Genomic DNA, 15,011 nt, shown 5'->3' with positions numbered 1-15,011 from the left:
TTAAAGTCTAAAGTTCATAATTCTTAAATATTTCTCCCTAAGGGGAAAACATTAAGTAAATAAAAACAGAAGCGTGCAAGACTATATTGTAAACTGTTTTTATTCTTGTACAATGTGGAGATTTAGATGATGGAAGTCAGTCTTACTAGCCCGACTTTAAATTTGCTTTTAGGATTGGAGAAAGCTGAAGATGATGAAGTCCAGGCCTTTACTCTGAACTCCTGTTGTCTTCCCCCAGTGAGGATTAGGTGGCATTGACCGGCAATGTTAGCTATCTGAATTCTGTGTTTTACTGTATAAACTTCAAATTTAAATGTGTGTTTGAGAGATGATTTCAGTGGATTTAAAGTATGGTGCTTCTTCAAGTGTGAGGATTTTATCAACTTAGGGTATTTGCTTTTCACCATCCTGACTGTGAGAACTAGACATGTCGTTCACTTGAAGGGAGCAGATGTTAAAGGTTCCTGCCCCTGCCTTCCTAATCCTAAACACCCTTTAAGAAGAGAAATGTTCTATTACCCAAATAGGGATCTTTCTGATGGTGAGAAAAGGCGGTAAAGGCAGTAAATCTGCCTTCTCATTATGAAGTGCAACAATAGATTGATTTATGAAGAAAAGCAACTGTTAGGCTTGTGTGAGATGTGTGCATGGAGATGCAGGTCCCTCTGGAGCAGGTCAGCAGTGGCATTCCTGCTGTTCTTGACAGGAATCTAATATCACCAGTAAGGGATATGGGATTCTGAACACCACCTTTGTAAAAGGGCTTCGCTGAGAACAAAACAAAAGAACCCACCTCCCAGTGTTTTCACATGACAACAGGCTCTTCAGTGTGCTGTGTTTGTCCTGGTTTTTGTTTTTCCTTCACATCTTCATTAGGACAGAGAAGACATCTTTAAAACAGTTTCATTTTGTACAGACATTTTGTTAAGACTTGCATTTTAAGTTGAGGTTAATGTAAGTATAGTGATTTTAAGTATTTGGCAGTTATAAGTAGTTTTGCTTTATACTATTTAATATTTTAGCAAACACCGGAAAAGCAGAACATCAACTGAAACCGTGCTGGAGAAAATTGTGTGCGTCTAGGGGATTGTGTAAAACTCCTTGTATTAAATTTTTGTTTTAAGGAATTCTTTTTAAAAATCTTTTAAATAAATTTGTATCACACAGTGGTAGAAACTCTGTTAGGGTATTTTTACTTAATTGAAAATTTAAAATTTTTTTTCTTTTTTTTTTTCCTTTTATTTTATTGAAAATTTAAAATTTTTACTCCCAAGTTGAGCTTGAGCACAAACTGTGGTAAAATGAGAAAGTTTGGAGAACTGAGTAAATTGTGCTGATATTGTCTTATATATTTAGAACCTATTACTTTAGAATTGGAAACCCCTGGAATGCAGTTGCGATTTGAGCAGGTAAATTACAGGGTTAAAGCTGATGATTATCAATGTAGTTAGCATCAAGCTCATTTCTCTCAGTAAACATCCACTGCTAATAGCTGTACATTTCCTAGTTAGGATAATAACCACCATAACATATAAGATATAATATCTTATAATAACATATAAGATATAAGAAGGCACATGCAAACACTGAGTTTAAAAGGCAAAGACAAAAAAAAAACATGGGGTTTCTGTCACTTTCTTGTGTCCCTCTGGTTCATCTCACACGTATTTCCACAAGCACATATGTGTACACTCGTACCCGAAGAGTTGTGATGGGATTCTGAACACCACCATTGTAAAAGGGCTTCGCTGAGAACAAAACAAAAGAACCCACCTCCCAGTGTGTTCACATGACAACATAATAATAATGTTTCCTCATTAGATGGAGGAAAGGGAACCAGTGTGTTACCTGATAAACATACCGTGATCCAAATTGGGGAGATAGAGGGCATACAAAAAATTTAATCCTTGCAACTAGTAAGAATTTTAGCTGTCTAAATTTATAGTGAGAAAATATTGCATTTTTGACTTGGTTATAATCAGTTTAAAAATCAATAATTTTCTCAGTGGGCTTTAGTTATTTAGGAATTCAAAGTATAATGGAAACCATGTAAATGTGCTCTTAGCAAATAAAGTGAACTTTTAATGCCACTGCCTTGATATTAATTGAAAGCTTCATATTTAATAGGGACTATTCTGTAAGCTAGCCCAAAGATGAAGACTAATAGATCTTCTTGGGATTTGTTTAAGTAGCTGTGTATTGCAGTTTAATTAGTGTCAATCAAATGCTTTATACAGGGTTTTTTTTTTTTTTTGTTAGAGTAACTCATTTTTTTAAAAGGTCTAAAATGATAAGGATGCCATTCAGTGGCTTAAGATACTCTCTTCAGGTATATATATGTATTTTAGTTAGTTCATTACATTTTACTATCATCTGTATTTCCCAAGTTCATTCACTTTAACATTTTAAATGTTAAACTTTAAAATCCCATACTGAGGCTACAGATAACGTACTTTTTAAAACTTTATTTTTTTCAATTCAGTCCTGCCCTTACAAATGTAGAAAATAGAAAATACTCTGAAATTACAAAGTTTTGATGCTCTGCATAGGTGGGTTATTGCACACTTACAAAGAGAAGGCTAACAACAGACAGTTGCAGGACCTGAGAAGAATGGAGGAGCACTTGTGTCCTGATGTCCATTGTTCACTCAGTAACTCAGTTTGCGACAATCTATCAAGAACCCTTTTTCTCCTTTTCACACTCTTTTATGAGGCATTTGACCTTTGGTTACTTGCAACTTTTCCTTTTGTAACCATCATCCTGAAAATCTGGGTGGGGGTGGGGTAGGAGGCACACCACATACAAATCCCCAGCATCAAGTCGTATGTGTAATGCCCAGGTGTAAAACTGTACACTCTGCTCAAATGTTCGTAGCGGGGGTTGTAGCTGGATGTAGCTGTATGTCGTCTGTTTCCAGGTGAGTTTTCGCACTCCTAAACCTCTCAGCAAGTGAGGATTCTTAGCCTATAATCTCTTCGAACACATCTGGCACATACACCATCCTGCAGTGACTGGAGTTTTTGAAAGAGCACATGTTCTGGCTACAATAGTCAGTAGCAGCCTTCAAAGTAAGACTGGCGATGAGAGATAAAAGACTTGAGGCTCTTCTGCTTAAACAGAGGAAGCTGAAAGAAAATTATAGCCATCCGTAAGTGTGGAAAAGGGTCTTAGAGAGAGATTTATAGACCCTTGTTCCCCAAGGCCACTTTGTATCCTAATGAGATTTTGTGTTCTCAGACAGGGTGTGGGGGAGTCAAAGGATGCAACGTTTAACAATAATAGTGGAGATGATAATGAGGGAGACAGCAAGTGCAGTTGTTACAGAGATGCTTCAATATAAAGCCAATTATCTTGGCATTCGGGACGACTCTTCTGTCTGAAAGTTGAAAATATAATAGAAAGGACTTCTTGTTTTGCTAACAGTTACTTGAGAGGGTGATTCTGAGTTTCTTGCTGTGTTTTCAGAAAATGACAGGCACAACAACAGCCTTTGATCTTTGTGTATCAGCCCAACATGAAATGTGATTCTCACTTAACATCAAGCTCATTTAAGGTTTTATATGCAAATGTCGAGTCTGCTGGGAGAGGTGGAGCACTGTCCTATGGCCACAGACTTGAGTATCTAGCAAAAGGTTGCAGCTTTCCATGGCCTTTTCTCAAGCTCATTGTGTTTTCAAAGAAAACGTTGTTAATGTGTTAAGACATTTTTTTCCTGTGATGTTACAAGATACTGTACTGTAGAGTTCGGAAAACAAGGCAGCTTAACTTGGAGGCAAATAAACTGTTGTACTATGTTTCCTGATACATCCTCGTAATCAAGGCCCGTGTCAAGAGCAGGGGGGCAGTTCCGAGTAGAAGCTTCCCTACTAATGAGGTATGTAGCCAGGACTATTGATTGGGCAAACATGAGAAGTAACCGACGGCAGTCCACTGAGTCCTGGAAAGAAAGATTTGCTTCTACCACTCCTTTGCTCTGGGTGTGGATCCTCAGATGTCTCTTGTAGAAAGAGAGAGATGATTCTACAGTGACATGGAAAACTTTCCTTGACACTGATGTTAGAGAAAGCTGCTCTGTTCTGAGTGCTGCTTTAATTGTTCTTTCGCCAAAGATACAGGTGTAACAAAAAGAGAAGTACATTGTCATCTCTGTAAACGCCCTGTGGCTACCTAATTGCCGTGCTCCATTTCCCTCAGTTAGAAGATAGCTATTAAAAATGTCATACTCTCTTTGTCCATTTGAGCCCATACCATAAACTTCGTGGCTAAAACAATAAATTCTGAGAGCTTCGAGGTGCAAAATCATGGAACCTGGAAAGGACTTTCCTCTTGGCTTGCAAATGTACGTCATCTTGCTTGGGAAGAGACTATAGACAGGGTAGCTCTCCGCTGTTTCTTCTTTCAAAGGTCCTAATCCCATCACGGAGGCTCACAGTCCTGACCTCATTTAAACCTGCCAAAGGCTTTGTCTCCCAAAACTGTAATATGAGGGTGAGGGCTTCAGTAGATCATGGGAAAGGACACAGTTCAGTGTGTAGCACCTGCCCTTCCTCCTGTAAAGCAAATGAAACAAATAGTGTGTGAAACTGCACAAAGGTATGTTGAGGGGTGACCAGTGTGGGCTCGGCTTTATGTTCATCTATTTCCCTGCAGTATATAGGGTTTGATCTTCTCTAAAGAATTTTATTAAAAACTCTCATTTGTAGCCCTTTCCACAATTCACCCTCGTGTTGATCTTCTTAACGTTGCATTTTGGCCTTAGCCATTGCTGACACAGCTATCCGAAAGCGTCGTCTAGTAGCGTAACCATAAGATACGTTTCACTCAGACAGTGGAGAACACTTCTATGGCTGTTTAGCATGGCTACGATGCTTTAAAATTTTTTTTAAAATTTTACTCTTTAAAATTAAATGTATATTTGAAAAATGAATAGGTAATTTTCAACTTCTTATAGAGGAGAAACTAAATGAGTTAATCTCTTTTTTTTAAATGTTAAGCCTAAAGGTACATAATATATAGGATGATTCATTTTTAATGGAAGGATGAAACTGGTAAGAACTGAGTCTTCAGTCAGTTGTTATAAAGGGAAGTAAAGACAGTGAAATGAAATACACACTTTTCTTTGTTTAACATTCATCTTCAACATGATCTTTCTGGGTATTTGTGCAACGAAGAAATCATTTCTATAAGAGGATATGGATTTTCTTTTTATACATGCAGTAAAAGCTTTGTATAAAGCACTGAAATGTATCTAAAGTAATTCCTGTTTAGTTTCTATTTTCTCTTTGTTATTTAAAAATGTTTAATTAGTTTTACTGTATTTTGTCTCTTTTCTCTGAAAGTAGATACATGTTCCCCACTTCCCTTTTCTAAATTCTGATTGCTGTAAAGATCAAAGCTGAAATTCTGTTCATAAGTGTCCTTGTCGGATAGGACAGGGCTGGTAGTAAGGAATGTGTGTTTTCTAGGAGGGAGTTTGCTTGCACAGGCCTCTCATGTCATCACACTTAACTTCTAGGAGTTTTTAAATGTGCAGGTTTTCTTATTTGTCCTGGACAGAAGTAATCCTCCACAGAGAATCTGTCACAGGATGATTTTACAAACTCATTCAGTGGTGAAAGTGTATCGCCAATCATGATAGGCCAGTTGTTTACCACCGATAGAGAGAGGTCTTGTTTTCGGCGGTGGTGAAGTTTATAGCCTCTTGCATGTAAATACTTGTGTAATGGCAACCAAGTCTTGACGAGTTACCACTATAAGAGTGTTAGATGATGCAGGACATCAACAATTTTTTTTTTTCCAGTGGGGAGAATTTTGAAATTGGAAACAAGCATCACATTAGCCCACAAGGGAAAGGATCAGAGTGTCATTCGCTTCCTTGTTCTTAGTTTTTGGTATATCACTCCCAGATTCATGTGTACATGGGTGAGCAGAGAGATTTAAATATTTCTTAGGAGAGAGAAAGGAGGCTGTTGTATCTTGAGGGCCCATAAAGCTTTTCACCTGCCCAGTTTAAGGGTTTTTTGTTGTTGTTTTTGTTGTTGTTTTTTGTTTTTGTTTTGTTTTTTAAAATAACGTTACCTTTGACTTGTAGGGTTTTTGAGGGGCTGGCAAATGTGATTTTCTTAAAATACAAAGTCAATTTGGTGATATAAAAGACTGTCTCTCCCTCCTATGGTGGCAAAAGGACGGGGGTAGTTCACTCTGACTGAACTCTGGACTGGTCAGTTTGTGCTCAAGATTAGTAGTTTTTTTCAAGAAAGAACCTGGATTGAGTGGTTGTCTCCATCAGATTGGCCTATGGGTATGTCTGTGGGACATTTTCTTGATTGATGTGAGAACGCCTAGCCTACTGTGAGCCATGCCATCCCTGGGCAAGCAGTCCTGAGTTGGACAAGAAAGGTAGCTGGATAAGAACACGAGCCTGGAAGTGATGGAGCCAATAAGCAGTGTTCCACCAGTCTCTCTGCTTCAGTTCTGGCCTCTGAATGCCTGCCTTGGCCCCCCTCAGTGATGGATTGTCACTTGGAAATGTAAGATGATAAGATAAAACAAACTCTTTCCTTCCCAAGTTGCCAGTGTTGTATCACACCAGGCCCCCAACCCCCGCAAAAAAAAAAAAAAAAAAAACTAGAACAAGCTCCATCTACTACCACATGAATGAACTCCATAATGTTTTTTATTGAGTAACAACCAGATTCTGTCACAGTGCGTTCTTAAAAAATCCATTGATCAGAATATAGAGAGGATCCCTATGGGTAGATTAACACTTCTAGTTTTCTCATAATGCATTTACTTTTTGTTTATGTATGTATGTGTTCATGCATGCACATGACCATCCATTCTATTGTACAAGTGTATGGAGGCGAGAGGACAACTTTGTCTGTCTTCTCTCAGCTAGCACCCCTTGATTTTTGAGACAGTCTCTTATTGGCATGGAACTTGCCAAATAGGCTAGACTGACTGGCCAGGGAGTCCTATGTCTTTCTTTCTTGTCTTGTCTTGTCTTTCCCTCCCTAATGGTGTGATTGTAAGCCCTGCCATCATGGCTGGCTCACTCTTCTTCTTAAGAGATTTTTTTTTTAAAGATTTTTTCCCATTATGTATATGTTTGTATCTGTCTGTATCTGGGTACAGCACATGAGTACAGGTGCCTGCACAGGCCAGAGACACTGGATCCCCTAGAGCTGGAGTTACACAGCCATGCATGCACACATGCACACACATTATGCTATTTGTCTTTTCAGATAATTAGCAGTTGTGGAAATGTTAACTATGTCTATGCATAAGATGCTGAAAGGTTTGGTTTGAGCATCTGCATAATGCTTGAAATAGAATGGTCAAGAAGATGTGTGGTATATAGTTGGGAGATGGCCATTGTCTTCCCTTGTTACGGTTGGTTGGTTGGTTGGTTGGTTGGTTGGTTGGCTTTTGAGACAGCATCTGACTGTGTAACTGTGGTTGGCCTGAAACTCACTATGTAGACTAGGCTGGCCTCAAACTCATAGAAATTGACTTGCTTCTGCCTTGTAAATGCTGAGATTAAAGGCATGCACCCTAACATGACACTCAGCCCTACCATGATACCTTAGTTAATGTCATTCTGAGCAAATAGTTCTGGCAGCATGATTCTTTAAGTCCAGTGCACTGTATGCTGGTCAGGAAGCATGGTAAGGAAACTTCTTTTTTGGTTCCCAAATGGTTTCCAGGGCTATTAAAATAATACCATGTGCAGGCGTTTTTTCATGGCTGGAAAGAACAATTTGGAAAGGAGATGGAGTGTTCCTTAGGCCTTGAGAGAGCTGTTTTTACAGAGGGGCATTGTACTGAATGTCCTTTCAATTGTGAAACTTGCCATTAGGGCTCAACCACAGAAGAACCACCTAACAGAAGTGAAGAGTATCTCACCCAGGCACTTGCACCTGTAAACCAACTCTGTGTTGTAGCTTGCAAAGAGTGATGTATAAGACACTGTACAATTCCCAAGCAAATCCTGCAGTGGTGAAGAGTGGGTGAGCGCCTGCTTCTCATTAGAAGTTGTGTCTGGCTTTTTTTCCTGCAGAATGAGTTAGATTGCTGACACCTGTTTTCCCATCCACCCTGAGAATGTGAAGTGTGCATCAGGAATGCCCAAAAGTGCTTCCTCATGTCCCATTATATGGAGCTTAGTGCTGCTTTAGGAAGAGGGGGGACACGCTCCTTTGCTGGGAGGGCGGATGAAAAGAATTCAATGGTGAGAAACTGTTGTACACACTGAACTGAGATGGTTGTCTTCATTTTGTGTCTTCTGATTGTGCTTGTAGTTGTTTTCCAGCTGGATTATGCATTTAGCAAAGGAAAAAAAGAGCATGTGTCCTGTACATGGGAACACCTCATATTTTGGAAATAGCATGGCTATGTATTTGAAAATATGAGGAAATTAGAAATGGGTAGAGACAGTCCATTCTTATAACTAAACACATCAGCTTTATTAAGTTACTTAAAGCATGAACCTGGTCTTAAGATGCAAAACTCAAGTATGTTGTTGGTGTCGTCCATGTCTTGCACATTTCTCTTTGTGCATCTGATGTTGACCCTTCAAGCAGTATAAACTCTCTTGTGAAAACTGTTAGAGAGTGGAGCAGATAGACTGTAATGCTGCTTTAAGTCACAGATAAGGATGGTCTGCAGTATGCAATGCATTCTGCTAAGTATGGAAGAAGTAACATGAAGCACATGGCTTTTAAAGTGCTGTGTCTACACTTTATCTGGGGAGAACACAGCACAGGAACTGTCTCAGTGGTGCAGCATGCTAGGAATAAGCATATGACCTGCTTCTCAATGGTGTTAGTGGTTTGAGAAGGAAGAAAACTGAATTTGGTTTTCTCACCATTTCTAGTGTCCGAGAGTTGGATGTAGAACTTGTCCTGGATACTAGAGGATAAGAAAAGATCATGGAGAGTCAGAGGAGGCAAAAATGTGTGAGGCTGTTCTGCTAATTCACAAGCTGTGAAATTAAAGGGTATTTTTCTTCTTAAAATAGTGGCAACATTTTCCCCTGACTTGTTTGTGGGACTTGGCTGGATGTTATGAATATTGGCCTCCATTTGTGAACTCATGGTGAGTGGGGTTAGTTGGTTCGTGGCCTTAGACCAGAATAAAATTAACTGGCTCATAATGTGATTGAACTAATGACCTTGGGGCCTCCTGACTACTACATCTGAACCAGTTGAGTCAATCAAACTTCATGGAAAGGACAGTGAAGGTGTGTGTCCCTTAGGAGGAGCTCTGTATGGCAGTGAGCAAGGGGTGAGGTCATGTAGCATCCAGGCAATTATCTTCTCATCCTTGACATTTTATATGTGTCTTCTGATTAAAAACAAGGCTGTCAAAGAAAAAAAATGACATTACAACTCTCCCGTGTTAGCTTTTTAACAAAGTGATATGTGTGGTCATTTTCCTTGCACAGCATCAGATGTTCTGTAGAGGCTGCATTGAGCACAGAGGTCATTTTCATTTTAGTGTGTAATATCCCATAAATGTATTGACGATACTTTTCTCTTCTTCTCTAAAGTCAGAGCAACCCAGTCCTGCCAGCTCCAGCTCCAGCTCCAGCTCCAGCTTCACACCATCCCAGACCAGGCAACAAGGTATCAACAGCGCCCTGGCTAATGAAATCTTTTCCCCATAAAACAGCCTAATGAGTTGATTTATGACCTATCTTCTACTGTTTTATTATTTGAATGGTAACTTGGCTTTTATGCAGTTGTGTTTATTTCCCCCAGGAATGCACTTGAGTATCGTTCTCATATATGAGACCTGATTCTAGCAAGTCCCCCCCTTTCCAGTCCCTGCCGTCAGAATCCCATCTCACAAATGGATTATAGACACAACCCATTCCAGGGAGTTCCCAGAGGAAATACTCGAGTAAACCAACCTCAGAGGCACTGACATGGGCTCCCTATTCTTCATCCTTGAACACCTCTCATTTTGCTTATTTTATTTTTTGTATTTTAGTAGAGTTTTTAAGCAAAAGTGCATTTTGCTGTTTTTAAAGATACATTTCTCTACTCATAGTCACATGCTAACCAAAACTCCAGATAAATTAAACCAGAATGTATAATGAAGTATATTTTTAATGTGTGTGTAAAGTCTCCAGAAGTGGGCTCTGTTTTATTTTTACACAATTGAAGAATGTCAGAGAGTAACTTATTTTCTAGTATCAGAGTGAACATCGCCGTTCTCATTGACTACACTGAATTCCAAGTGGCCTTGCATGCTTTGAAAGAGGATTAAATTGTTGTGTGTATTTGGACTAAGGCTAAGCTTCCAAGAAAATATATAATAAAAGGCAGTGATAGTTTTGGCTATTCAGAAATCTTGTTTCATTAGCTTTCAAAGAAGTAAGCCCACTACAAAAGCGGAGAAATCTGAGTTTGCAGAATGTGAGATCGCAGGGAGTCGGCGCATGTTTTAGAAGGGACTGCTTAGTGACAGCTCCGATAGTCCTGTTAGACTTTGGGGATTGCCCAGGCCAGAGTGAAAATGCACCTTTCTTAGATGCCTTTACAGTTTTCTGTTAAAGAATGACTATTTTTTTTTATCACATTTTGAGTAGTAAAACAGGGGGAAAGCAACACTAATCAGTGTGTGTGTGTGTGTGTGTGTGTGTGTATTTTCAGTTTTGTCTGGTCCTAAATAAAATTAGTTACAGTTCCTCCAACCCCCATCTAATACTAGATATTGTCTGGATTTTCTGGGCACATGATTTATTACATAGTCTTAGTTATGCTAATACATGCTGATATTTTGCCAGGAATTTCTTTAAAAGTAAGGTGAAAATTGGCCACATAAAGTTGTTGCAACAAGATCTGCTCTCCAAGATCAATAAGAAGATCAGAGATAGGACATTACACCATGGAGTTGAAACACTTTATAACCTGAACTTGACTAAAATGCTTGCTTGACCTGAAATTGACCTTGAAATAAAGGAGCAGCTAAATCTTAATAGATCAGAAACTACCACACAAAGGCTGCATTGCCAAGAACCAGCTACAACCACAGTGATTTATTAATCTCAGCGTTTCAGTACGTGGATCAACTTAACAAAACATCCTGTTTACTAATAGATCTGTTTTTCTTTTGGTTGTGACTTGGGGTGGGAAGATAAGAATAAAATTATGCAGAAAAAAATCCTATGAAATGGATATTCTTTAATTGTTTTTTTTTATATATGTATTTTATGTGTATGGGTGTTTTGCTTACCCATTTATCTGTGTACCTTGTGCATGCCTGATGCCCGAGGAGGTCCAAAGAGGATGTCAGATTTCCTGGAACTGGAGTTACAGAGTAATAAGCTACCATTTGGGTGCTGGAAATCAAACTTGGGCCCTCCCAAGCAGAACAGCAAGTGCTTTTAGAGCTACATCTCCAGCCCCAATTTTAGGATTCCTAATAAACATTCTGGGGACTCTGATAAAAACAGTCATGTGTGAGTAGGGATTACAACCCAGAAGGTGTCCTGGATTTGGTTTCGGAGTCTTGACCGTACAGGATAATGATTGTTCTTAGCCAGAGGTCAGAACTGCAAGCGGTCCCCAGTGTCTAATATGGTCAAGTGGGTTTGAAGTGTTGTTTGATTGCCTGTGGTTCCTGTCATCACTCAGGTCCTTTGAGGTCTATCATGAAAGATCTGCACTCTGATGACAACGAGGAGGAGTCTGACGAGGCAGAGGATAATGACAATGACTCTGAGATGGAAAGACCTGTAAATAGAGGAGGAAGCCGAAGCCGCAGGTGAGATTCCCTGCAGAGGAGCCACACTGGTTCCCTAGGTAACCACAAACACCTGAACCCTGGCAGCAACTGTGACTGGCCTGTCGCTAAGTCAGTAGCAGGTCTGCCCAGCATGGTCAGAGCCCTGGGTTTGGTCCTCAGCACATTGCCTGTAATCCCTGTATTTAGGAGGGAGAGGCAGGAGGATGAGAAGTTCAAAGTCCTCCTCAGCTGTCTATCAAGATTGGGGCCAGTCTGGGTAATATACATGAGACTCCCATCTCAAACAGGAGGGAGGGAGGGAGGGAGGGAGGGTACAGCCAATGGCTAGATTCCTCTGAAACTGGTACGTTTGTGTTCATTTTTATAAGAAACCATTTTTTCCTTTTTTAAGAAGAGGTTTCCTCCAAAGCCTCTATAGGAAGAAGCCATGTCAGAAGTCCCTGCTATCTGAAAGTATATGACATGTAGCAAATTCATCTGAAGAGTTGCCCTAGACCTGTTGCTTTGGGGTGGGGGCTCCACGTGTGAAGAAACAGCATTTGCTGCTTATAGTTAGAACTACATAATTGGCTCCCGTGAATTACGTTGTGACCTAATTAAAACTAAGTTCACCTGTGTGTGTTTTCCAGCAAATAAATGCCTTTTAAGTGTGCTGACAATTAGGTTCCTTAAGTAGCTTTAATGCTGTGAGGCATAATTCTACATTAGAAGATGGTAATTCATGTCACTTATAATTAATAGTCAACTTGAAATTGCCTTGAGGATTTTGTTTATCATGAGGAAAACAAATAGGCATGCACACTTTAATGTGTTATGAGTAGAAAATATGAATCTACTTGAACTTCAAATCCAATTACATTTATAATATATTGCAATAAATCTTTGCCCATTATCTATTACTGTATAGATGGCCCTGAAATACCTAAGACAAGGGGAATCCAGGGGGAGCAGACTGGATTATGTTTATGCTTCCTAATTGGCAATTCACTGATTTTTTTTTTTTTTTTGGAGATAAGCTGCCCCTCCACAGAATGGAAACCCTATCCATTTGTAATGGCTCTGCCTTACAAAGCTAGACTTCTGACATCCTTCTGCACCTAGCTTCCGCAGTGCGTCTGCATACAGTCCTTCTACAGGTTCCTTACAGATTAACCTCTGCAGTGCATCTGCATACAGTCCCTTTACAGGACCCTACAGACTAGCCTCTGCAGTGCATCTGCATACAGTCCCTTTACAGGAACCTTACAGACTTGGCCTGTAGTGTCTTCTTTGATCTGACAAGAAGGAAACTGGTAGCTCAAAAGGATCTAAAAATGAGCTGAACCGTGGTGTTTAGGAACTGACTTTGACCACTCAAAATCCCAACCACTGGCTGCTCTCCAATTCAGTGTATTGAAAAACCACCACCACCACCACCACAACAACAACCACACACACACAGACACACAGACACACAGACACAGACACACACACACACACACACACACACCCCGGAACTCATGCCCAGGAGATCTGGTTGCCCATTTTCTATCCAGTCCAGAGTCGGTATGGCTTTGATCCACGATACTTGTTTGTGAGTTGCCTGATGTGAATGGACATTACTAGAGACACCTTCGTTTCGCCACCTGACACATACTGTTAGTAGGACGGCTCCATCTAACATTTGATCTTCAGAGCACTTGTGCAGTCTCAACTGTTTAATCAGTTTAAATACTCAGCCTTCCACTTCAGTCGAGAAGCATTTGAAAGCAGCGCTTCAACAGAACACTTCATTAATGTAATTTAGTTAAGAAAAACAAGTTCCATCAGTTTTTGCTAAAAGGCTGTCCCAATGTATCCTTTTTGTTTCCTATCTTGTATCGCGTCTGTCTGAATGTATAATAGAGCGAGGAGGATGTGATTGCCTATTCAGAACGAAAGAAAAACTGTGCTGATTTCTATAGCATTTGCTATCTCTGAGAAGAATATTATATCAGGTTACTGTATAACCAGAGAGGGAGCAGACACTGAAACGCCCTCCTGAATGAGGGCATACATTCGAATGAGCAGAAGAAAGCACCGTCTCCTCTCTAGCTAGAAAAAAGCTCCATTTCATTCTGAGTAGAAAAAAATAAATGAGAGAGAGAGTGGTGTTTTTGTTGTCTCTAGATGTTGAGAGATTATTTTTTTAAAACAGTGATGTTTGAAACAGTTTGTGTCCAGAGTGTGTTGGTAGCACATTATTGTACCCGTGTTTTGTAGTGGGGACATCACTGAAATTGTGACACAGTAGAAATGACGAATAGTGTTTCTAGAATGCTAGTCTCCCCACAGTAGCTCAGGTGGTGGCTTGTGTCACATTACTGAGCTATGAATCCTTGAGCTTCCATTTTACATCTGTAACCAGAGCTGCGGGGGGACGCATATTTCTAAGTCACGGTTTATTCAGTTTGCCAAGACTGGGGTCACTGGAAGCACACCAGCAGTGGATTCACCTGAAGGGGTTCCAGATAGAAGCAAGTACCAACAGATGCCAGCGGCTGTGTGTTCAAAGCGGCCTTCCAGTGGCGATGTTTGCGTGCCTTGCTTCTCCTGATACGTGACTCTGTCTGTGGTGGGGCCTGTGACCGTTCGGTGTTTCTCCTCAGGGTCAGCTTGAGTGACGGCAGCGACAGTGAAAGCAGCTCCGCCTCTTCACCCCTCCATCATGAACCCCCACCGCCATTATTGAAAACTAACAACAACCAGGTAAGTTGTGGGCTTTGTACTTAGCAAGATTCTATAGGACTCTACATGACCATTTTTAATCCAGCATATAACTATTTTACTTCTTAATTTTCAACAAAGGTCCTCTTTACTTCAAACAAGTGGGAATCCTCAACCTTACCTGGCATTAAAAACGCCCGTGGGGAAAGAGCACTTCTCTGTTCATGAGATGAGTGTGCGTCATTGGGTGGACGAGTTAACTGGATGCAGGAATGAAGGGTGACACAAAACGTTGCCCACATTCTCAACTTCTCTCTGTTTTATCTCTTAGCATAAATAGATGACTTAATTAGAAAGAACATGACTTATGGGACTAGCCTAGTTTGACTGGTGGGGGATACACTTTGATGTGCCCCAGTTTCTTCATTAAATAATGTTAGCACCCTGAAGCTTAATAGAAGAAGGACAACGGTGTGTGTAAAGGCAGTGGGCAGTATCTGCTTGGCACTCAGTGTATGTACATGTTTATTGTAGCTGCTCAGCCTCAGTTTCTCATTCAAGAGAGAAGAAC

General features: G+C 40.2%; 1 protein-coding gene across 3 annotated transcripts in view; it reads left to right on the top strand.

The window, feature by feature from the left end:
* Mllt3 (MLLT3 super elongation complex subunit) overlaps positions 1–15,011 on the top strand; it is a 281,881-nt gene that overhangs the window by 247,731 nt on the left and 19,139 nt on the right. For all 3 annotated transcript variants that reach the window (XM_006975967.4, XM_006975966.4, XM_076564484.1), the window contains 3 exons: positions 9,552–9,627; positions 11,644–11,773; positions 14,383–14,482. In XM_006975967.4, coding sequence (XP_006976029.1) covers positions 11,661–11,773; positions 14,383–14,482 — 213 coding nt within the window. In that variant the 5' untranslated portion in view covers positions 9,552–9,627; positions 11,644–11,660. The remainder of the gene's footprint in view (positions 1–9,551; positions 9,628–11,643; positions 11,774–14,382; positions 14,483–15,011) is intronic.

The sequence above is a fragment of the Peromyscus maniculatus genome, chromosome 2, assembly GCF_049852395.1.
Source record: "Peromyscus maniculatus bairdii isolate BWxNUB_F1_BW_parent chromosome 2, HU_Pman_BW_mat_3.1, whole genome shotgun sequence".
NCBI classification, from domain to species: domain Eukaryota; kingdom Metazoa; phylum Chordata; class Mammalia; order Rodentia; family Cricetidae; genus Peromyscus; species Peromyscus maniculatus.
Note: the sequence above shows the minus strand (reverse complement) of the source record. Positions and strands in the feature narration are given on the sequence as shown.